This window comes from Ochotona princeps, chromosome 15 (assembly GCF_030435755.1).
Source record: "Ochotona princeps isolate mOchPri1 chromosome 15, mOchPri1.hap1, whole genome shotgun sequence".
Taxonomy (NCBI): Eukaryota; Metazoa; Chordata; class Mammalia; order Lagomorpha; family Ochotonidae; genus Ochotona; species Ochotona princeps.
The window spans coordinates 29,601,433-29,626,391 of record NC_080846.1 but is presented as its reverse complement, the minus strand read 5'-3'; the positions used below and the strand labels follow the sequence as shown (position 1 = coordinate 29,626,391).

Below are 24,959 nucleotides of genomic sequence, written 5' to 3'. Positions count from 1 at the left end.
CCGCCCCTGTGTCCTGCCAATCTTTGGGCAGGGGCGGGGTGAATCTGGTACACGCCCTCCCAGGAAAAGGCAGTGGAGAGGAGGGTTGTAATAGTTTGAGGAAAAAACTGAAAAGACTTGAGCTAAATGCATGCATTCAAGCTTCTCAGCCAACTACTGTAACTATTATGTAGAATTCATTTCTGACACTGCATGAAGTGTCATTGTGTACTGAAGAGCCATTAGTTCTGCAGTGGATGGCAGGGTTGGAGGCACCTTCTAAGAACATGAGGGAAATGGTCGACCTTGATACTGATGAAAATACAATTATTTTTACATCCTTAGCAGTTCAGCTAGGAATTTGGCATAGCATTACCTTTGTTATTATTTTTATTTTCTCCAATACAAAAACAGTCTGTTTAAGGGAAACATTTTTTTCCCCTTTTTCTTTAGCTTCTTATAAATTCATTTACTTTTTGAGAGGGAGAGACAGAGAACTTACATCACCTACATCGGTTCCCTGATGTCCCAGTGTGGGCCGATGCAGAATCTGGGAGCCAGGAAATCATCCAGTTCTCTGATACAGGTGTCAGAAACCCAACCGGTGGGGTCATCACAGCTGCCTTCCAGAACACCAACTGCAGTCAGGAGCCAGAACTTGGACTCCAACTCAGGCACTCTGACATGGAACTTGGGGAATTTTAACTGCTGGGGAAAACACCCAGCTTTTTCTTCTTTTTAATGAATCTTTTTGGCAAACTGAAAAACAAATGTAAGTATGGAAAGCTCATAAGGGGAGGCCTATCAATGCCTCACAGGATTAGAGTTTTTCTGTTTCGTTAGTAATATAACATGCCCTGATTTCAGCTTCTTGTCTGACCAATTCTCACATTTTTCACTTTTTTCCCTTTCAGACTAAAATGGCTAGTATCATGGAATATTTTCCTGATCTCTTTACTTTCATACACTTTGCAGAAGAGAAACTTATCTGTCAGACTTTAAGTTTTAATCATAAAATGTTGGGGTACACAGTGAATATTGCCGGTGGCGCCTAATGGCATTAGGCATATATCTGAAATCACTGACGCTGGAGTGGAATTTTGCCATGAAGCATTGTAACTGGTCAGGCAAAACTCTGTAAATGCTGTAGTCATCTTTGCGGCAGGCCTTGCAGTACGGTGTATTAAGGCTGCCGTTTGTGTTGTGAGCATCCTGTATCGTTGTGCTGGTTTGAGTCTGTGCAAAACTGAGTTCACTAGAGATGAATTCAAAGATGGAGTGAACAAAACGGCAGAGACCCAGTCCCATCCATGGACTTTAAAATATATGTATATCGGCTCGGCAGCGTGGCCTAGCAGCTAAAGTCCTCGCCTTGAACTCCCCAGGATCCCATATGGGCGCCGGTTCTAATCCCGGCAGCTCCACTTCCCATCCAGCTCCCTGCTTGTGGCCTGGGAAAGCATTCAAGGACGGCCCAAAGCTTTGGGACCCTGCACCATGGAAGACCTGGAGGAAATTCCTGGCTTTGGCTCCTGGTTCCTGGCCATTGCGGCCTCTTGGGGAGTGAATCATCGGACGGAAGATTTTCCTGTCTGATTCTCCTCTCTGTATATCTGCCTTTCCAACAAAAATAAATAAATCTTTTAATAATTAAATAAATATAGATATCACAAGGAATGAAAGTGACATCTTGGCCCTAATAAGGAAAAACTCCATGAATGAATGAGGGTGCTGCTTTCCCAAATGGAGATCTCAGGTTTTAGGAACTGCCATTATTTGTAAGTGCCATAAAAGTGATAATTTAATACTCTTCATCACACATTTTTTAAAAATCAGTGAATACAACTTGTAAAGATTATTTTTTATTATGTATTTTCTGTAGAATTTTACTTTCTCTGATTCAGGGAGGCATATGCTGTTGGAAGAATAAAATTTCTGAATATTCTGACTAAAGAGGTAAATATGTTGAAGATCAATTATTCATGAGAAACTGCAATTAAAATTTAATGAAGTGAGCATAATGACAAACAGTGCAATAGTCAGGAAAGTGTTTTTCTGTTCATGCATGCCATTGAACTTTTGGTATGTTTCAAACTACAAATTAGGTAGAAATTCATCATAAATTCGATTTTAAATGTTAAAAGTAGCAAAAATTTAAATTCCTGAAAGGATAATGACTTCATATCCATGATGTTAATGCTGAGTTAGCAGTGTGGTGACTAATTTTCTGAGTCATTGTGGCTATCCAAGGGTGACAGAGTTGTTTGGTCAAGCCCCAGTCCATATGCTGCTGAGAAAGTGTTCTTTAGGAGTTAGTTTAAATTTATAATCAGTTAACTTTATGCAAACATATTATTCTCTTCACATGCTTGGGATTCACTCCATCAGCTGAAGGGCTTTAGGAGTGCAGACTGAGATTTCCTGAGGAAGGAATTCTGCCTCTCAACTGCAACGCCCAAAGTCTGCCTGTTGACAGCATTTGGATGCAGCACCAGCTTTTACTTTTTACCTTCCTCGCTTGCTCTACAAATTCTGACTACTTAGCACAACTAGACCTTTGAGTGTTACTTAAAATCCCATCCTCCTTCCTTTTAGTCTCTTTGCCCAATTAGCGTTTCTTTGATGAATACTGAGTGTTCAGCAGATTTGAAATTTAATGCCTTTAGTTTCATGTCACTTTTTAGTATTTGGAACTGATCACAGTTTTAGAGGTAATTATTGGGCAATATACAGACAACATTGAGTGGTGCTTTGGATTTTATAGATGAGGTTGCCTATACTGTACTTAATTTCAGAGCTTTTAAAAGGTATACTGAGGCTGGTGCAGTGGCTCAGGAGGCTAAATCTTAGTCTTGCAGCACTGGCAACCCATATGGGTGCTGGTTCACATCCTGGCTTTTCCACTTCTGATCCAGCTCTCTGCTTATGGCCCTATAAATCAGCAGAGGATGGTTCAAGTCCTTGGGCACCTGCACCTATCTGGGAGATCTGGAAGAAACTCCTAGCTTCAGATCAGTTCAGCTTTCACTGTTGCAGGCATTTGGGGAGTGAACAACCTCTCTTTTTTCTCACTGTAAATTGGCATTTCAAATAGAAATAAATAAATATTTGTTTAAAAAGATTACATCTTGTTATTTATAGTAAGCACATTTAAAAATAAAATCTCCTAAAAGGGTGTAATGTCAAACAGCACATTTTATCTTTTTAAATGTCAAAACTGAGTTGGTTTTCCTTCCTAAGGTTTATTCCTTAATTATTTTATCAGTTATTTATCATTACTATGTTGGAAACCATAAAGGAAACTACTGGTATATAAAGAAAGTGATATCAATAGATTTAGTTTCTTTTTTTTCCTTTTTTATTGGAAAGGTAGATCAGATTTATGGAGAGGAGAGACAGAGACAAAGATCTTCCATTTGTTGCTTTACTCCCCAAATGGCTGACATGGCCAGAGCTGAGCTGATCCTAGCGAGGAGCCAGAAGCTTCTTCAGGTCTCTCTCATGGGTACAAAGTTCCTAGGCTTTGGGCCATCCTCTATTGTTTTCTCAGGCTATAAGCAGGGAGGTGGATGGGAAGTGGAGCATCTGGGACACGAACCAACTCCCATACGGGATCCTGGCGCAAGTAACGTGAGAATTTATTCACTGAGCCATCACACCAAACCCATTTTAGTTTTTTTAAATAACACATTCTTATTAGAAAGGTAGAAAGCATGATCCTTTTTGCATAGAAATCATTATGGCTTAAAAAAAACTCAAGTCTGTAGTGTTTACTCATTTTCCACACTGTGTATTTCGAATCAAAATGTTACATTTAAATGTAATACATTAGATGCAAGACTAGAATATTTACTGGAGAACTAAACTGATGATGATCGACATTTAATCATAAATTGTTCCTTTATTGTCACATTAGATTATTCTCTGGAGAATAAAGCTGAGGCTCAGTAGATTACATGCTTTCTTGTGAGCAGCGCTCGCCATTGGAGTATCAAATCCAAACTCTGTTGAGAAAAGACAACAATTAAGGCTTAGTTTAATTTCCAGAGGAGCAAATACTGTAGTTAATACTGAACTATGTCAATACATACGATAATTTGGGAAAGTCTGGGTATCAGTAGTTTTGGTGGTGATGGTGCTGGCGGTGGTGGTGGTGGTGGTGGTGCTGGCGGTGGTGGTGGTGGTAGAGGTGGAAGCCTTCATAGTCTTCACGGTCTTTGTCGTTTTAGCAGCAGCAAAAGCAGCAGCAGCAGCTGCTGCGGCAGCAGCCAAGGCAGCGGCAACATCCCGTGTAGTGGTGGTAGTGGTTGTGGTTGTGGTACGTTTGGTAGGTTGAGTTGCAACAATTTTTGACATTTCTAAAATAGTTTAAAAAAGTTAAAATTAGCGAGGGCTGCGGGAGAGGACGTCTAGCTCGGATCCCGAACCCAGTCCGCCATGTGCCCATGGCTCATGGCGGGCTGGGCCCGGACATGCCTGGGTGCGGCCTGCTTCCTTCTGGGGTGAGTACGCAGAGGGGGGAGGCCTCCGTGACTGGGCATGTCCGGGACCCACCCACCACCCTCATTGGGTGGTGGGTGAACGGGATTGGGGAGGGGCGCAACCTTGGGCCTGCAGGATTTAACCTCCGGCTGCCAGAGGCGAGCCGAGGGCTGCGGGAGAGGACGTCTAGCTCGGATCCCGAACCCAGTCCGCCATGTGCCCATGGCTCATGGCGGGCTGGGCCCGGACATGCCTGGGTGCGCCATTTGGCGCCAGGCTGTGCCTGCTGGCCGCCCGGCCGGGGAACTCTGGGGTATTGGACATCTGAATCGCTGCTGAGATAGCTCTAGAGTGACCCCACTGTTTCTGGGATCTGAGTCAATCCTAAAGATTCCCAATGCCAGTAACTCTTCCTTTGAAGAACTTCCAATCCCTTAATAATGCTGAGCTTTGAACACCTATCAAGTAAAAGATAAGCTCCGGCTTGTGTAGCAGGCTGGCACCTAATGGTCCTCGGAGCAACCACGTGCAGGTGTGTGATTTACGGCTAGGAACAGTCCCAATCTGGGATGCCACAGCTGGGATGAGGTTCCCACCAAGGGGTGTATGTGCTGGAATGGGGGCTGCGTTCTATCTAGGAAACAGTTGCAGTCACCCGAGGCACTAGTGTGGGCTGGGATTGGATGCACCAGGCCGGTTCAGATCCCAGCACCATCTGGTGTTATGGAGAAACAGGGTAGATGTGGGACTGACTAGGCTGGGTCTCAATCCCCTTCTGAGCCATGTGTGAGCTGTATGTGGGTATGGACGAGCCATGGCTGGGCTGAAACATCCAACAACAAGAGTCAGAATGGGGTGAAAGCCAGCCAGGAAAAGCCACTGTTCCTGCTAGGACAGGAGGTGAACTGAGTAGGGTTGGCTCAAGAACCCCCTGGCAAGCGCAAAATCTGGCATTGGGAGGGGTTCTGATGGAGGAGCCTGGGCAACTGCTCTGGCAGGACACAGTCCCTGCAGGTAAGCGCGAGAAGCATGATTGGAAACAGCCCAGAATAGGCCATGGAAAGTTTCCCACTGGCATGCATTCGGCATGGGTCAGGAGCAGACCAGGCTGAATCAGTTCATGTCATCCTCTGGCAAATCCGATCACCAGAACAGAGTGTGGAATGGGCCGGGTTTGGTTGCGACAAAACCAGTACACATTATGGAACGCCAGGGCGTGGTTGCCTGTACTGGATATGAATGCAGCACCCATCCAGCACACGTGAGATCCAGGAAGGGAGGGGCAGAGCTGGCGGGGGGGTTAAGGGGCTGGCCCCCTCGCTGGACAACCACTCCCACTGGAGAGTGTTGGCTGGGATAGAGACAGACACGACTAAGCAAGGCTACAACACCTGTGCGCTGCATGTGGACAAGATCAGGGCCACAGCATCAGCTGGCAGAAGCTGGCACTGGGGACTAATTCTGTCGAGTCAAATCACAGGACCACCTAAAGAGTGCATAAACCGGGACAGAGAGACCTGGGAGGGAAAAAGTGGGTTCCCCCTTCTTGGGTCACTATTCCCGTGGGAGGGCATGAAAACTAGGATGGGGGCTGGGATGGCTAGATAGAGAGGTACTCAACAATATCTGTGAGGGCTAGATGGTTGAGTTGGTTAGATAAAACCAAGCTTTAATACCCATTGACAAGTACCAGAGCCAAATGGGATGGGGGACAGATTGGTCTTCTGCTACACATACTGGCAAACCAGGGTAGGGGGCGGTCTGGTGGGGGTTATTGTGGGTCGCCCCAACTAGGCTACAGCTCCCACTGGTTGATGTAAGGGCCGAACCAGACTGGACTGCAACACCCATTGGTTCCAGTGCAACTCGGGACTGAAAACAGAACCAACACAGCAATTGCAACCACCAGCTGATCAGGGTGATGGACTGTGCCGGGCCCTGTGCTTGCTAGAACATACAAGAATCTGGTCTGGGAATACCTCAAAGTATCTTTGGAGATCTCCCCACTTGAACTGCTGGACTCAGAACTCTAACCAAGAAAAGACAGAAGACAGAATAGGACAATCATTCATCTCAGCTACATGTTGGCAGCGAAATATGGGACAAATGGAGACTTCATGATGGACCATATCAATCAATGGACCACCTCATCGAGCGAAACTGGCAGTGACTCATAACTGGAGAACTATTAACTCCACTTGAGCACATATCTCAGAGCATGCCCCACATCCGGGACTTGGGGTGGGCGGGAAACCGGGTGGGGCTTCTCCCTCAATATCCCCTTTTACCTCAGATACATGATGGAAACAATATGGACATAATAGCATTGCCCACCTCCCTATCCCCCTGAACCTTTTTTTTTTTTTCTCTTCTCTTTCTTGATTTTCCTTCAACTATAGTTAACTATGTAAAGATTGTCAACAACAATACAATAAAATGGATTATTAAAAAAAAAAAAGTTAAAATTATAAAATGGAAAATGTCTATTTTTCTCCTAGGTTTTGAGGATACGTTGATCAAAACGAGAAAATTCGTTCGACCTTTAAACTTAAAAAAATAAGCATGTTCCTCAAATTCTAGTGTTTAAAAATCTTTCTTGGGGTTGGCACCATGGCATAGTGGGCTAATCCTCCACCCGTAGCACCAGAAGACTTAGGTGCAATGTAACTACAGATACAGCAAAGATAAATTTATAAAAGAATTTCATGAAAATGTGTATATAACAGAAAATTTTAAAGTTTCCCCTGAGCCTGAGTATCATGTAACCATTAAATAATTTAAATCATCAATTTAAAATTTATAAGCACAAAGTGTGTGCATGTACACATATACACAGACACAATACATACACATACAGAGTATGTCTCCCAAGCATTCAAAAGTAAAGTAGTTAGAATCTCACGCTGACCATAACCAAATATAAAAACAAGCAGTATCACCAAATTCCACTGCTTTGATAAGGCTGCTAAATCTTAAATTTAAAATCATCTATGGCAAGGTAAAGAAGGGACATTAGAGGCCAATGGTAATTTTAAAATTAAGTGCCAAACTTACTTACAAACTTATAAACTAAAAAATGAGTAAGAAGCTATGCATCTATGAAATAAGCTATAAGACCAAATTGGCTTTGTCAAAAGAATCAAAGAGTGCCCTACTGTTGGGTTAGGGGGCTATTACTTAACTCTCAGTTTGTTTTGAAAATTAACATGTGACTGGGTTTCACTAGAAATCTTGTCTTTTTAAAGATTTTATTTAGCAGGAGGAGTTAAAGAGAAAAAAAAAAAACCAAAAAAAACAGATAATCTTCTCTCCCTGTTTCCTGCCCAAATAGTCTGGGCTAGGCTGAAGCCAGCTTAGCGGCTTCATCTGGGTCACACACATGGTTCATAGTACTGGAGTCAGTCTCTGTCTCTTTTCCAGGACATAAACACGGAGCTAGAAGGGAAGTGGAGCAGCTGCAACACAAACTGGTGCCCCTATGGTATGACAGTGCTTGCAGGTGGCATATGAACCAATTAAGCCATCATGCCAGCCCTAAGTTACTTGATGAATCCTTTTTTTTAAAAAAGCTTTTCTATCTATCTATCTATCTATTTTTGGAAAGACAGGTTGATAGAAAGAGAGACAAACAATCTTCGATCCGCTGGTTAACGTTCCAAATTATCACAATGGCCAGAGTGAGCTAATCCGAAGCTAGGCGCCAGGAACCTTTTCTCAGTCTTCCATGTGGTTGCAGGGTCCCAAGGCTTTGGGCCATCATCTGAGCTTTCCCAGGGCATAAGCATGGAGCTGGATGGGAATTGGAAAAGCCAGTATATGAACTGGAGCCAATATGGATGCTGGCACTTTTAGGTGGAGGATTAGTCACTGAACCATCATGCCAGTCCTGTTATTTGATGAATCTTTTCTTAATAACTCATTTATATAATGTGAGTGAATGTCACAATAAAGATTGAGTATATACTGATAATTCACAGCCTATCCTTACTCTTGCCCATGCTCCCCATCCAACTTCCTCTTTTCTTATTGATTTATTTAAATTTTTACAATAACATACTCTCATTTCACTATTTAAAAATTATTTTCATTATTTTCCATGATACTTTTTTGTAAGAACAAGGATTCCCCCCCTTTGTTCTCCTCTTTTTCCTTCCCTATTTTCTCCTCCCACCGTTTCTCCCAACATTATTACAGTGGTATAATCCTTTAGTAACAGTTACAAGTTTTGCTGTTTATTACATTGTGGTATTTTAGGTATAGACAATGATAGACAATCTAGTATCATGTTGTCAAGGTATATTTTTTCAGAGTCCTTTTTTTATTCAGGAGTAGAGATGCCTACTGTGACATATCTTTACTTCTCTGTATGTATGTGTAGCATTTGTAAAACAACGGTTCCAAGTAGAGACCCTGCAGCTCAGTGAAATAAGTCAATCCCAAAAGGACAAAATCATTGGTTCTATAAGGCAACATCCAAGCACAATACAAAACAAATAGATTTATTTAATAAATCTTGAAACTGTGAAGAGGAGGAAGAGGCTTGAAGCCTAAGCTAAGGGGGCCAGAATGATAGCTCACTGGGTAATCCTCTACCTCCAAGTGCCAACATCCCATATGGACATCATTTGTGTCCTTGGCTTCTCTATTCACAGTTCAGTTCCCTTTTTATGGCCTGGGAAAGCAGCAGAGGATGGCTCAAGAGCTCTGGCCTCTACACGCATTTGGGAGACTTGCAAGAGGCTTCTGGTTCCTGGATTCTGATAGGCTCAGCTCTGGCTGTTGCAGCCATTTAAGGACTGAACTGGCAGATGGAAGACCTCTGTCTCCTCTCTATGTAAATCTGCCTTTCCAATGAAAATTAGTAATTTAATTTAATGAGGCTATTGGAAGCAAAGCAAAGCTTTCAGCAGTTTCACAGGGCAGGCAATAAGGATTGGAGGTGAGACCTGACAGAGAAGGGTATCAGTGAGCATACCAAGCTCTCACATAGAAATTGGTTAAATCCACAATATTGCGTGGGGACAGCAAGGCACAACTGAGCTTTGCAAAACTTCTAATCCAATTGTGTGTTCTGGATTGATGTGAACAACCTTGACTCCATCCACTCAGCAGAGAAAAAAGTAGAAACAACCATATTTTTGTTTTGAACACACTGAGTATTTAGTAAAAGCATTTTTAGGCATAGCAAACATTTCAGTGATCTATTACTGTGAAATAAATGTCTCCAGAATGTAATGATAATTGTAATGTAATGTAATCAAAACAACTTATTGCTTTTCTCCCTAATCCAGGTTGACTGTCTCTGATGGGTGATTCTTTGCCATATGTAGGATCAACAGGGTTCAGCAACCCTGTGCATTTATCTGCAGCTCAGCTGGGGTTCAACACCAGGACGATTCCTCTTTTAGAAATTTCCTCAAAGCTAATTTTTGTAGCAGGTCATGGTTTTCTTTATATGGTGGCTGTTCCAATTCAGTCAAAGCCAGTGCCTCTAGATTTTTTTTTTTTGAGGGTAGGACCCCAAATGACACAAAACCAAGATCTTATTCAAGGGATGGGGACAGAGATCTACTGGAAAAAGAGCCTGAGGTAGGAGACTGGAGGTGTTGGTGCAGAGCATGGATGGCTGTCTTACAGACAATTCAGACACCAAGACATTCAGCATATCACCAAAGCCAAGGGACAACCTCAAATAAGAAATCTGAAACCAGAAACAGAGCTACCAATGATCCAAATGTTGGAGTTTTTAGAAAGAAAATGAAATATTCAAGAGTGGTGATAATGGATCCTAGTGTTTCAAAAAAGGAATACCAAAAATAACAGAGGAGAGGAGGTGTGGGCCAGGTTGGCCAATGGGTTTCCAATCAGATTGTCAATTCATTGTAATCAGAAGCAATTGAGTGGTTTTAGAAAAGGAGCGATTTTATTTTCTCTATGCAAAACAATTTTGAGTAAAGGAAAATGAGAAACAGGCAGTTTCAGGAGGTTCAACCAAGAAATGACTGTGGTTTGGTTACTGGGAAGAAGCGGGAAGAAAAACAATGAATGAATCATTGTTATTTTTATCCCTTTGACTAGAAATTATTAGTTTGCAAACAGAAAGTAAACAAGTTTACTTTGGAACTGCTTACAATTAAATTTGATATTAGAGGGACAATAATTCCAATGTAATATTATACATAGATCTAATTTGAATATAGAAAAATTCATATTCCATAATGGTAAGAAAATGATGAGGAAGGAAAATAGTCTTTACTGGATGGGAGCAAGACCATGAAGTAGGAGATGTGAGGTGTTGCTGGGGTGAGTATTGATGGCTGTCTTAAAAATAATTTAGCAACCGGCATGGATGCCTGCTTTGGGCTGATATGGGCAAGCTTGTGGTGGCATAGGGGTGAGGGCTTGCAGGGGGCCTGAGGCATGGCAGCAGCAGGAGTTTGCAGGGACCTGGGGGCTCATGTCCAGGCAGGCAGAGTGAGCCTGGGGATTTCTCTATATACTTGCCCCAGGAAGGGTGGGAGGAGGGGAGTGGGGAGCCTAAGTTAGCATAGTGGTGTGGTATGATGCATGACAAGGCATGGGGAACTTTGAATGTGCACTGTTCTTGGGTGGGTAGAGAGGTAGGGTCTCAGGCCAGCATGAGTGCTAGGAGCTTGGGTGGGCCAAAATACCACCTCACTGGAAGACTGGGCTTGAGAAGACTGGACTGGAAAACCCATGTACTGCTAGGGGCAGGGAATACGGATAGCTCAGGTAAGGTAATAAGGTGATGTGTGGGAGGGAAGACTGCTGAGGAAGTATATTAAAGGTGAGTAATGTCTCCTGAGGGACTTTCATTAACAAGGCCACTCTACTTATAAGTAAGCCAGGGGGCTGAGACTGAGTGGTTTCAAGGATGGAAACTGAAGGACCTTCTGGGTTAGACCAATGCACATGCTCAAGTGGGAGACCTGAACTGGGGTAGATAGCATTGACCACCAATGACCACCACTCACCAGTACACATTAAAGCTAAGGCTGGAGGCCTACCTGGCAGTGCTAGATCATAGTACATGCCAGTTAGTGTTGGACCAAGGGATGGGTAATGTTAGGCTGGGCCATGACACTAGCCAGAACATGAGAGAACAAGGTTTCAGGGCAGAGTCTATGGGGGATATGTGGGCCCATGCCTGTAGAACTGGTTGCTCAAGAGCCGGGGGTAGTGAAGGGGTGAGTTAGGCATGACCAAGGAACCCTCCAACACTCATGGCTATTGGGGTTGGGAATGGGCTGGGCTGGTCCAGGCTGCAGCACCTGTAGCTATACCCAAGAATAGGGTATGGGGAGGGCTGGACTGCAACATCTACCGGCTCATACAAAGGCCAAGACAGAGGGGGCAGACTATGCTGGGTAAGGGCCTACCACCTGCTGGCACATTTGAAATCTGGGTCTGTAAGTGGGCCTGATGGTGGACCACTTACTGGAAGATCTGAGAACCAGGATGGGGTGCAGGACAGGCTGGGTTGGGCCTCAATACTAGCCAGTTTACATTAGGCCAAGGACTGGGGGCCATGTAGGCTGGGATAGGCTGCAGCACCCAGCATGGAACTGGGGCAGACAGGGCCAGGCCAGGCCATTGCACCCACTGGTAAATGCCGGGTGAGGTAGTTCATGCCAAACTGGGCCGCAGCTCCCACCAACACATGCAAGACCCAGTAGGAGGGGTGGTAAGCCTGGTTGGGGGCTATGAGGACTCCCTTGCTGGGCCACTGCTCCTACTGGTGAGTGTGAGAACTGGGACCTGGGGCAGACCAGTGTAGGCAAGGCTACAACAACCAGCCAGCTGGGCTACCTGACTGTATCCAGTGGTACATGCATGAGTCAGAGTAGGTGCAGGATGATAAGGCTTGGCCACCACAAAGCATTATCTAAAGCATGATCATTCATGTCAAATAATTTACATATTATATTGTAGCAAACAAATCTTATTTATAAACTAGTAAGCTGAGGAATCAAATTTTAACATGTAGTGAATTTATGGAAACTTTATTCTTCAGATAAAATATTTTTTACTTACTGCAGAGATTCTTTACGCATTTCTCACTTTGTTCACACTCAGAACAGGGTGGTCCTTTTTTGTAGGGGTGTTGACCTCGAAAATTTCCTCTGTGAAAAGAGAAACACTGATAAGCTAATTTTTAATGCAAGTTGTATGGATAATTAAATCATGAATGTTGAAAAACAGAAATTTTGTCCCAATTTTATATGTATTAATTTTATTCAAAGAAACAGTTAATACTGCTTTTCACAGGGTATTCCTGAATCACTTGGCAGCTAGTCTTGAATATTTACTGAAATTCAGAATAGATTTGAACTCATGGTAACTGTCACGTACAAACTTTTTCCATAGCCACTATGATTATTTCTTCCTTTTGTACAATGATAGGTGAAGTTTAAATTTCCAATTAAAATCCCTAGTTTCTGCTTTTAGAGCACAATGTAAAAGGACAATTTTGTAATTACTATCTATTTTTCTCTTATTCTGGAGCAAAGATTTGACAGCCAATATACCTGCTTCTTAATAATATAAGCCTGGGGCCCGGCGGCGTGGCCTAGCGGCTTAAGTCCTCACCTTGAACGCCCTGGGATCCCATATGGGCGCCCTGGGATCCCTCTATGGGCGCCGGTTCTAATCCCGGCAGCTCCACTTCCCATCCAGCTCCCTGCTTGTGGCCTGGGAAAGCAGTAGAGGACAGCCCAGAGCGCTGGGGCCCTGCACCCACGTGGGAGACCTGGAGGAAGTTCCTGGTTCCCGGCATCGGATCAGCGCGCACCTGCCGTTGCGGCTCACTTGGGGAGTGAATCATCGGATGGAAGATCTTCCTCTCTGTCTCTCCTCCTCTCTGTATATCTGACTGTAATGAAATAAATAAATCTTTTAAAAAAATAATATAAGCCTGCATGTTTCTGGTAAGTCTCTGTCGTTATCAGCTGTGTGTCTGTTGAGGACTTTGAAAAGTGTTATATTCTAGATTTCACAAAAACAAAAAACAACAGCCAAAAAACGAACCAAAAAGCTCAAGGGCACTGCCAAATGTTCATTGCATTTTTTCTGTGAATATTTTGAATACCCTTATAATAATGCTGCTAACACTGACTTAGGGAAGATGCCATTAATTATTATGCATTCTTTCACCTATTGGACATTTGCTTTGGACTACTATAAACGCAGTTCCTTTGAACATTTTGAACATTCATATCTAAGCGTTTATGTGTGTGTACATCTACCAGCAATGGACAATTGCAGGTCTTCCACATTTTCTTCTAGCAAATGGAGTGGCCACCCTCTAGTCTGGTTGTATTTTCCTATGACTAATGTTGCTGAACATTCTTTGGATGTTTGTAACTTCATATCTTCTTTGTTAGTCTTGTGTCCATTTTCCAAAACAAAATGCATTTGCGCAGCAGTTAAGACACTGCTTGGGATATCCACAATCCACACCAGAGGGTCTGCATCTGAATCCTGACTCCACTTCTGCTAACAGCTTCCTGCTAATCGCCACAGGAAATGCAACAGGTGAGGGTTGAGCTAGCTGAGTTCCCTCCGATGTGCGTGTGAGATACACAGGTCTATCTCTGCATGTTTTCCTTTTAAGGAAAACAAATAAATTGAAAATGCTGAGTTTGAAGTTGTCATGATATTGACTTGTGACAGTTTTTTCTGTAGTTTCAGCACAGGTACTTTATTTGGTGTATGATTTGCAGACTTCAACTATGGCTTGTCTTTTACATCTTGTTTCCCCAGCATCTCTGAAAGACACCTGGTTTTATGGATCATGCCTTAGTTGTACTAGTTGGGACTGTCTAGAGGTCACATGTTTTTCTTTGAAAAATTTTATATCTTAGGTTTTTCATTTGTGTTTGTGACCACTGTGCATTAATTTTCTCATATCATGTGTATTGAAGTCACCTTTCCCACTCATGTGGATGACACAGCACCATTTGTTTAAGTTACTATTTTACCCACACTGGATTGCTTTTGCATATTTATGAAAGGAAAACCAATTGAACAAATGTGGCCATTTGTGTGTAGATTTATTACTGGATCATTTCACCTTACTTACATATTTTTTCTAACTGTATACCTATCCCATATGTTATAATTACTCTATTTAGGTCATTTTCAAAGCAAAAGCATTAGCATTAGCATTAGCTTTCAAATTTGTTTGTTTGAAGTTATTTTACTTGTCGTATGTCCATGTCATTTACAAATGATTGTTTCACACAATATTTTTAGATGACTTATTAATTTGTGCCATATAAACATGCTGGTCTTACTATTAGGATTATATTGAACTAATAGATGCACAAATTTTCTAACTCATAAAAAATTGAGTATCTCTAGTTGTTTGTAAACCTGATGCAATCAGTACATGAATGTATCTGGTCATGAGATTTTTTTTTGTTTGAGATATATTTATTTTTATTGGTAAGGCACATTAACATGGAGGGAAGGAGAGACAAAGATCTTCTATCTACTGGTTCACATCACAAATGGCCACCACAGCTGGAACTGAGCCCATCCAAAGCCAGGAACTAACAGCCTCTTCAGGTCTCTCCTGCGTGTACAAGATCACCAGGGGTTGGGCCATCCTTTGCTGCTTTCCCAGGCCATAAGCAGGGAGCTGGAAGGGAAGTAGAGCAGCTTTACCATTGGCCCAATGGTCTTGCCCTCTTACAGCACATTTACCTCCTTAGAATTGGCTTCTATCACTTCCAAACATCATAGTTTGGTCCTTCAGATTACCTTCCAGCCCTTCATTTCTGGCATGACACGTGCAGCTACACTCTTAGGTGCTTCCTTGATTTCAACAAGGTACATCCTTCATTTCTAGCAACGGATAGCCTTTCACGATAACAGAATTAGGGTATCTGTACACCAACTTTCTCTAAAGTTTAGAGGATTGTAATTCCAGGCTCCACAATGATAGACTGACCACCAACCAACACTCCAGTCAAGTTACTTGTGGTTATGATGATCATCTGAACATATCCTTTAGGAGACTCAGAAAAGCCTACTAGGGCCCTTCTTACAGGTTTCTTTAACGGGCTGCTTCACCCCACAGCTGCTGAGGCTGCTCTGTTGACATGTCTGAACTTGTAGTTTCTTAAGTACAAGACAAAATCATTGATTTGAAACCAGTTTCCATTTCCATTATGGGCTTTAATTGCCATAAGGTTTCCATTCTGTTTTTATTTATATTGAGGTAAAAATATTCTCTAATTTCCTATTTTCTTTCTTCTTTGACTCATGAGTTATTTAGAAGTGTATTTTTATGCAAATATTGGAGATTTCTAAGGATTACTCTGTTGTTTATAATTTGATCCCATTGGGTACAGAAAATGTATTTTGTATGATTTTGCTGTTTATATTTATTAAGACTTATTTTATAGGCCAGAATATGAACTACCCTGGTAAATGTTTCATGTGTGCTTGAAAATAATGTTTTATGCTAATTTTTTGTGGTACAGTCTACAAATATGGCAGATCATGACTAATAATTTTAACTAAATTTCTATTGTTAGGACACAGAATTCATGAATCTCCCCATCTAGAATGGCTAATCTGTTACTAATTGAACTTTTTTCATTTCAGACATTGTGTTTTCTGTTTTCACTATCTTCCATAACTGTACCTAACTTATGAAAATAGAGAAAGTTGTTATAAAAGCTATTTTAATGTCTTTCTCTACTAATTCTAACATCTTTGTCAACTTAGCAGCTATTTGAGCAGATTATTTTTCCTCATTATAAGTCTTATTTTCCTGCTCAATGCTATATCAATAATGTTCAAAAATTGCTAGTATCGGCCTGTTGCAATAGTGTAGTAAGCTAATCCTCTACCTGGGTTGTCAGCATCCTGTATGGGTGCTGGTTAGAGTCTCAGCTGCTCTACTTCTGATCCAGCTCTCTGCTTATGACTGGGAAAGTAGCAGAGGATGGCCCAGTCCTTGGGCCCCTGCATCTATATGGGAGACCTGGAAAAAGTTCCTGGATCTTGGCTTTTGATAGGTTTGAAACCTGAAACGGTGATTCTTACTTGGTAGTTTTCCTGCAACCACGTACTAATCACTACTTTGTAGACTTTTTAAGGAATACCCTTTTTAAGCAGATCTCTAGGAATCTTTGTGAGCAGTTCTCTTTTCTTTGATATTCTATTGCATGAAGTGTATCTGTACTTTCCTGGCGCTCTAAGCTTTGTTTCTTCCACTCAGCAAATACAATGAGCTCCGTCTTTGTATCCCAACCCTGTGCACTCCATGTGCCATGGTATAGTCTTTCCAGGTAAAGCTGGCACAATATTGGGTTAACTATTTATTTTCTATTGCTCAGGGATCAGAGCTCTAGCCAAGCAGCTTGAAAACTATGGCTTTACGTTGTTGTTTCAGGTGGAAGAGTATATTGGTCTCTATTACTTGCCAGGAGTGATGTCATTTTATTCCCTATGCTTTCACAAGACATTTAAGAAAACTATTGTATATGTATATTTGCACCCTGAAACATAACATATTTGAAGCAACATGGTACTACACTATTTTTTCATCAATTGTTGGGGAAGAAGCCCGTGTAATTTTCCTCTTTCCAATTCCAATTCAGGTAAGTAATCTTAAGAGAAAATATAGTGACAAATAACATTTAGAAATGCTTCAATTTCTTTAATATCTATAAAAATTGTTTTCAAACTTTTAGACAATTTGTCATTCTTGCTTGTGACTTTGAGAACAATGGAAAAGAATACAGAGAGATATACTTTCTACCTCTCCATAATAATTTTGAAATATATAATATTCTATTTGCTATTCTGTATATTTATTGTCTGTGCCCTCATCTTTTGTACATTTTATTTTTTAAATTCCTTTTGTAGATAAATTAGGATTAGAGTTGTAGAATTTCAATTTTTGAGCCCCTTATTAGGTTTTCACATTTTTGGTTACATACACAATTATCATCGATGATTATATTGATCTTTTAAATGAAGGATGTGCTTTTACCCTCATTCTCAGTTGTGTTTTATTTCCACTCTCATTGTATTAGAGCATATTTGCAACATTTTTGTGTCCCATTGTTTAGATACATAGTCATGTTCTAAATTTTTTTCTTTCCCCCTCTTTTACTAAAGAATGATTCCATCATTTTTACCCTCATGTTTAAATATTTCATTGTTTAGGCAGAATTTTATTCTTTCATTTATTTGGAAGATAGGAGTGTGGAAGGAGAGACAGAGAAAGAAAGAGTGTGGAAGGAGAGACAAAGAGAAAGACACAAAGAAAGAAAAGAGAGGAAAAGAGATTTTTTAAAAATTTGCTGGCTTATCCAGCAAATTCCCACAACTTGATCTGGGCCAGGCTGAAGCCAGGAGACAGGATCTCCATTTAGGTCTCCCACATGAGTGGTAGGAATCCAAATAGAATCTTCTGCCTCTTACACAGGTTAGAAGGAAAATGGTCTGGAAATGCAGGCCTCAGGAGTCAGTCCCGGGACTCTCATGAAATTCAGGGATGCCCAGGAGCAGCTCGACCACCTGTACCACAACGCTTGCTCCTGGTTCTTCTCTATACAACACAGCATTTTATCACCAACTTCTGTTTTCATCTAGCCATTTAGTCTTGTTGTAGAATGAGACTTTCCTTAACACAAATACAGTTGTTTCTAATGTAACAGCTTTTGGTGAACAATTGTTAACATTTGTTTCAATGTAATATATTGTTAATAGCAAGATAACTTACGAAGGTGCATAATTACAGAGAAATATTGTACTTGTAGCTGACCCAAGGTTGGGACAAATTTTAGCCGCACAACCAACTTTATATGTACTGGCCCAAACTACCTGTAAGGAAAGAAATTTTAAAATAAAACATGAAAAAAATTATATGCCAGCAAAAAATAATGAGACTAGCATAGTCTTTGATAAGCTACAGAAAAATGTATACATAAATATTTGGGCAATATATATTTTTCTAATACCCAGTATTTAGTTTTAAATAACTATTTTGTTAAGGGTACTTTCATGTGGGCTACTATTTTTTTTTTACTCCCCAAATTTATTTTCATATATAAAAACAATAATAAAATTTATAGTTGAAATCACAACTTTTTCTATGTGATTGAAAAAATATATTTTAATTCTTTCCATAAATATAACAACATTCAAACAATTTGCAAAGAAACTTATAGAGTGAAGTGATAATTTGCTTTTATGCACTTTTCTCAGAAACATTCTGGTAAATGCTTACATTTTAATTTTACAGTTCCAGCCATGTCCTTACCTTTGGTGGATCAAAAGAGAAAGGTAGGGATTAGTTCATTGAGAAAACTATCCCCTATAAAAAGGCTAAATGAGTATTTTCCCCCTCTGGTTGCAAAGAATAACAAAGTTATTGAAGAATATTGATGTGGAAAGCTATCATTGTGAGAGATAAAGATGCAAAGATAATTACCAGTCCTTGTAAAACTGAGAATGGAACTTTTCAACATTCTCTGAGTGGGTAAGGAGGAAAATACTGACGTACAACATTATACAAAAGGAATAGATTTCGACAGCGTAAATGAGTTTTCTGAGTTCATTTACTTGACAACTTCATTATCAGTCACATTAGCCCATGTCATAAGAGAATTAATTAATCACTTATTTCAATTGTTGATATAATTGAAATCAGTAGTTTTAGCAACTATATTCCCAAGGTTCTTATTTGCACATTTCAATAAAACACAAAGAACTGAGAATTAACAGATTACTTTTGCTTGCAGTCTTTGTGCAAGCAGATAAATTCTGAGCTAGTTCCCCATTTAATAAAATGAAACAAAGCTATATAAGTAAAAGATGCCTCTCCCTTTAATGTCTACAAAATTAATAAACTTTATAAGCACATATATTCAATAACTCCTGTTTAAATTGGTTCACAAATAACTATTCATGAAGCTTATTTGCTCAATGTATCTAAATTGTGATCTCCTGCTTTGTGCATAGTGAAAATGTTAACTATGTACAGGTTCACAGTCTCACTGAAAGATCAATGTGAACACTGGCTATCACTTTCATATGTATAATAGTGGATCACAAATGCAAGAACGTTTCACCTCATTTTGTTTAAAACATTAAGCAAGCCATAGTTATTCAATGAATGAGAATGAGAAGAATGAATTCATTCTTAATTATTTGAGATTTCATGTAAATTAGGCAATGAGGTATGAACTGTGATTTCTGGTACAGATATGCTAAGGGGGAAGGGTACCTACAGAGCAGAAGGGTACAACTGAGCTTTAGAACATAACTACAGACAAAGGAAATATGTGTGTGAGCCATCCTTAATGCTACATTAGGGATATTGTACTTGACATGCTATCAAGGCACCTGAAATTTTATTTCAATTTTCCCAGCAGGAATGAAATCACACTCTTTAACAGCAACCTTTGTCCTGATGTCCCAGTGGGGAGCTGCCCTCAGAGGGATTCTGTCACTGAACAGAGTGAGCAGCAAGAAACATGGAAGCTGCTTTTTTTTTTTTTTTACCATATGTCTGATACATATGTCAAGTTACTCTGTTTATTCAGCTTGTACAGGTGGGCAAATATGGAGAAAAATAAGCTTTTTAAAAAAAGTTTTCCTAGATGTTCAATACTGTGTTTGGGATTAAAGCATGTTCAAAAAGTGAATTTCACCTTTTATCAATAAGGAATAACAAGGACAGATAAACAACTCAAAGAAATGGAGCAATTTTCAGAAATAATGAGTTACAAGATACTGAAAATCAGGAAACAAAGAAAAACGCCCCTGGGAGTTGGAGGATAGGATGCGAGCTGTGCAATGTTTGTGGGTTTTTTTTCTTTGTGAGAATTTTCAGATCAAGTTCACACCCAAAATGCTGGCAAGACCACCTGTAAAGCTCATCACACCAGTCCTTCCCTTGGAAGACTGTCCAAGACCTGAAAAGCAGTACACTCAGTAGACATACTGTCCCAAGGGAAAGTCTCAGGTCCCAACTATGGCTAAAATCAACCACTGCAAATGAAGATGTATGGAGACTAGACTACAGAATCTAATTAGGACTAAATATGAAGCACTTTACCAAACCAGTATCCAGTTGTATATCTCCAAGCATAAAACCAGCAATGAAAAGAATTAGTCACCTGAAGTGAACATGACATCTTCCAGATGTGTAGGAACACAAGAAATACATGGAAAGGAAGGCAACATGGTTCCCCTATAGGAACATAATAATGAACTATTACTGGTTTATGTATAAAGGGATATGGATGAATTATCCAGAATATATTAAAAAGCATTAAACACAGATCATTAAAAATATGGAGCAACATTTAAATGAAAAAAGTATAACAAGATTCTTAAAGTTTCAAAAATGTCATCACATATTCTTCTTTCATCAGTGGACATATCTCCCGAATGAAAGTGAAGCTTAAGAAATTAAGATAAAATTAAGACAAAATACTAAAAACTGCTGTGCAACTGTAGGGTGCACAAATAAGGACTAGTTAAGAAGATCTTAAATTCTTACCTGTGTGTAATGACCGCAAGCATGAGAACATGCTAAAGTATCATAATCATAAAATTCTGTTTCATTGTACCAAGCAGTAATCGCATTTGTTGGTGTAAAATTTTCTAATACACTGAACCAGATATTTTCTCCAAGAAATACATACTCTTTGAGGCATGCATATGGCAGTTTTACACAGGTGTTATGTTTCAATTGGCATGTTTCTACCCATCCTTTAGCCAAATTTGCCAAAGTTGCATCCCAAATCTGAAAGATAAAAAAAATTAAATTTAGTTGTGCATTTTAAGTTACATTAAAACTAATCCAGTGATTTCAATCTGTTAATTTTTTTCCCAATTTACTACTTAACAAAATGCAATGAGCTGCTGGCTGTGAACACTATTGCTTAAAATTTAACTTCAAAATGTTTTGTTAATTCTGATCTCCATGAATCTAGATGAGAAATTTGCTTGTCAGATATACCAACATTGAACATACTTCAAACACTTCAAATACCACAGATAGGTTATTAATTTTCTTCAGTTACTAAAATATAGATGCATTAAAAAAAAAACACAAGAAATCAACAGCACCAAATAAGCTGAGTGCATTCAGACACTCCTAAACTGTTGCCTATATCCAGAGCACCAAGAGTTGCACTAACGCCGGGTAGAGAACTTGGGACCTAAGATGTGGTCTGAGAAAGTGGCTGGATATGTGAGAGTGACTGCCTTTGTCCAATGGAGTGGCCACCTTCTGCATGCTGCTCACTGGTTGCAGTTGCACTCAGCTACCTCAAGCCCAAGCACTGAGGGCACAACAGCAGCACCTCGGTAGCTTCTGAGCTTGGGGCTGGAGAGCAACATGTGGAGGGCCATGCTAGTGCTAAGTCAAATACAGAGACTCTTGGCCAGGGAATCCAGCAGGTCACAATATGGGTTGTATTCAGTTCAGACGGAAGGTACTTTGGGATTCCTGAGTGACACTGAAATGGGCATGGTGGAGCGCTTCTGGCTACAGTCAGTGGTGGGAGGGGATGTCAAAACTCACTGGTGTGTTCAGTGTCCCAGCTTTCCCCTGTGCCAAGGTGAAGTAGCTGATTCACATGTCTGAGTGAACTCACAGTGCCAGCTCCTTATCCCACCCAGATGTGTGCACAGACCAATGCACTGACTCACTCATTCTGAAGTGCCCTCCGTAGGCAGCGTGGCAGCCTCTACACTCAGCTGTGGTGGGGGTGGGTGAGTGGGAATCCAGCCTGTACCCATTCTTTCATGTGGCAACAAGAGAAGTCCTACGTGCTCTCACATCCGTGCTTGCCCTGTTGTCACAGTGCGGAGTGCTGTGTGTGCTTGGACCCTAGGGCTGCAGCTGCCCTGCTCTGCCCAGCTTCTCTTGTTGCTCAGTCTTCCCTGCCAGAATGCAGAGATGCCTCTGTGGCCCCTGGAGAGGATACCCGCAAGAATTCCTGGTGAGCAGTCCCTGTCCCGATGTGGCACCTCCCTGCAACCATGCTGCTCTGAGCAGTGCGGTAGCTCACCATGTGGGTTCTCCCTCTGAGGTGCCGGAGTTTTAGTTCTCCAGGGAGTGCTCCTCAATGAGCAGCTGATCCATGGCAGCTGGATACCTCTCTGGGAGGGTCACCTGGGGGAGAAGGCCACAAAGATGGGCTCTGTGCAGCTCCGCAGGCCCAGGCTTTCAGGCACCGGTGGGATTGGCCTTCTTCCTATTTCTCCTCTCTCCAGGCAGCCGTGCCTGCTACAGACGTCCCTTGTCGTTCTACTTTGAACTCCTGTCCCTGTTCTCTTCCTGTAGCACTCCCTTCTAGACAGAGCTGCATTGGAGTATCTTGGTGGAGGATGAGGCAAACACTAGACCCTTCTCTGATACGGTCATTTTGATCGTCTTTATATTTTTCATAATTCTGGAAAGCAGTTCCAGGATATGTTATTTTCCAAATATTCATCACAATGTCTTACGTTTCTGTTGTTGATTTCTTGTACTATTAAATTGTCCTATGGTTCATAACATGGCTTTGATATTTTTTCCTTTAGGATGCTTTTGAGTCCTCATTTGTGTTGTATGCTGGAAAACATCACACTTGTGGATTAGAATGTATATCCTGCAGTTATGTTCTGGAAGCATCCGTGAGATTCACTTGATCTGCAGGAGATTTTGACTCTGACGTTTCCTTGTTGATTTTTGTCCTGATTGTCCACTGCTGATGATGAGGTTATATGTTCCCATCTGTTACTGTATTGGAGTACATTTCCCTTTTATATATCGCTTTGTAGAATTGGGGCCTTGAGCAATGCGTACACATAGTTCTGTAATTAGTAAGTTGATCCTTTTTCACAACCTAAAGGCCTTTTTGCCTCTTTTTTCTGTTTTTGACTTGAAGTTTGTCTTGCACACGCAGAGGTGTGTTTACTGGCTTTTGATTTCCATTGGTGGGCAATGCTTCTCTCCAGTTCTTCATTTCTACTTTATGTGCGTTTACTGGCAGTACCATGTCTTGTATCCCTGTGCTATTTTTAAAATACAAAGCTTGTTGGGTGTATGAAATGGAGTTCTACCCAAACAATGACAGTCAATTAACAACGTACCTGTGCAGCGTAGCTATCAGTCTTAGCGATGAAAACCAACTAACTTCCAACCGCCCGCTTCCCTCCTGTCCCCGCCCCTCCCCGCATTGAGCTCATGGCCAGTTCTCCCACTTACTTCCGTTCCACTTTGACCCTGACCAAGACAGCCCAACCGAGGTGTGGATTTTTTTTTTTCACCTGACTGAATACAAAGTTAAGCCATGAGTTGCCCAGATTCCTTAGGCTGAACTAGAGAAATGCGCGATTAGCCCGTTGTCTGTCCTTACCATGTATTTCATGTTGGCCGCTGAGGGGCTGACTTGGCCACGCAAATCGTTGTGGGCTTTGACGCACTCTTGTATATATTTCTGGTCAGTGGTAGAAGGGAGTTTAAGAGATTTACTGGTTACCAGGTACAGACTTAAGGCCCACAAGCAACCAAATTTTCTCTTCAGAGTCATGGAAAAACGCGGAGGTTGCCCACGCTGTGCAGACCGGTAACGGCTCGGCAGCCCTAATTCCCCGGCCCAGGGACCACGCTCTCTCCCTCGGCTCCATCCTCCTGTCTGGGCTCGAGCCCAGCGCGGGGATGCCAGGCAGACTGTCTCCATCGGACACTATGGTTGGCAGAAAAGCTCCTGGTGACAGGGAAGCCTGGGGCGCCCTCTGCTGTGGCGAAACAGAAGGGCCCGAAGTGCTTTCTGCCGCTGCTGAGATCTGGACGTCCTGTAGGGGGAGCATAGATCATCATGCAGATCACGTAGGCAGTACAAGGTTAGGTGAACGTCTCTCTACAAACATGTGCATTCATACTGTGTGTAGGAAGACAGCGAGAGAGGGTTTTTAAGGAATTGGTAAGCAAATACTGCTGACCTGATGACTACAGTATACCTCAATTGATGCAAAAAGGTAACAGTGAAATGAATAACTACTGTCTATATTTTTCGTACTCCACCCTGCATTTAATCAGTTTACAGACCCCATTTATAACAATCTGAATCGATATAATTTATCCCATTTTATGGATTGCCAACGTCCTAGCTATTGCCAACAACTTTCTTCATCGTGATTGTCTTTTACTTTCTCCCCCCTTTCCTGTGTGTTGGTTATTCAGTGATGCTTTTCTCGACTCCATGGTACTGTAAATTTTTTAACTTCATACCTGTTGTTGACTTTGTTTCATGGCTTCTCATTTAAGGGAATGTATAGTGATGGCGTAATACAGACTATTGTATTGAGATGTGAAGACACAATGCAGTATGCATCTCTACTTCCAAATCAAAGATGGACTCCCATGAAACTACTGACCATATCTAGACAATGGGATGCTGGGCTGACATTGTCTGTACCAGCAATGTCAGGGCACACTTTAATGAAGGACT

At 41.3% G+C, this 24,959-nt stretch overlaps 1 protein-coding gene across 1 annotated transcript; it reads right to left on the bottom strand.

Moving 5' to 3' along the window:
* Positions 1-3,734: 3,734 nt before the first annotated feature.
* On the bottom strand, positions 3,735-24,188 carry LOC105941713 (GLIPR1-like protein 1). The gene is made up of 6 exons (XM_012926375.2): positions 23,865-24,188; positions 21,014-21,259; positions 18,227-18,327; positions 12,517-12,605; positions 4,071-4,337; positions 3,735-3,983 (listed from the first exon to the last, which is right to left on the bottom strand). The coding sequence occupies exons 1-6, from the start codon at positions 24,186-24,188 to the stop codon at positions 3,892-3,894; spliced, it is 1,119 nt and encodes a 372-aa protein (XP_012781829.2). The 3' UTR covers positions 3,735-3,891.
* Between the last annotated feature and the right edge of the window lie 771 nt (positions 24,189-24,959).

Bases quoted from the DNA above. Each gene is read 5' to 3' on its own strand.
- LOC105941713 (XM_012926375.2), bottom strand. From the start codon at position 24,188: ATGGAGACAGTCTGCCTGGCATCCCCGCGCTGGGCTCGAGCCCAGACA. The intron at 21,260-23,864 runs GTAAGGACAGAC...TTTATCTTTCAG, and splicing joins CGGCCAACATGAAATACATG to ATTTGGGATGCAACTTTGGC. The intron at 12,606-18,226 runs GTAAGTTATCTT...CTCTTTTCACAG, and splicing joins CTCTGTAATTATGCACCTTC to AGGAAATTTTCGAGGTCAAC.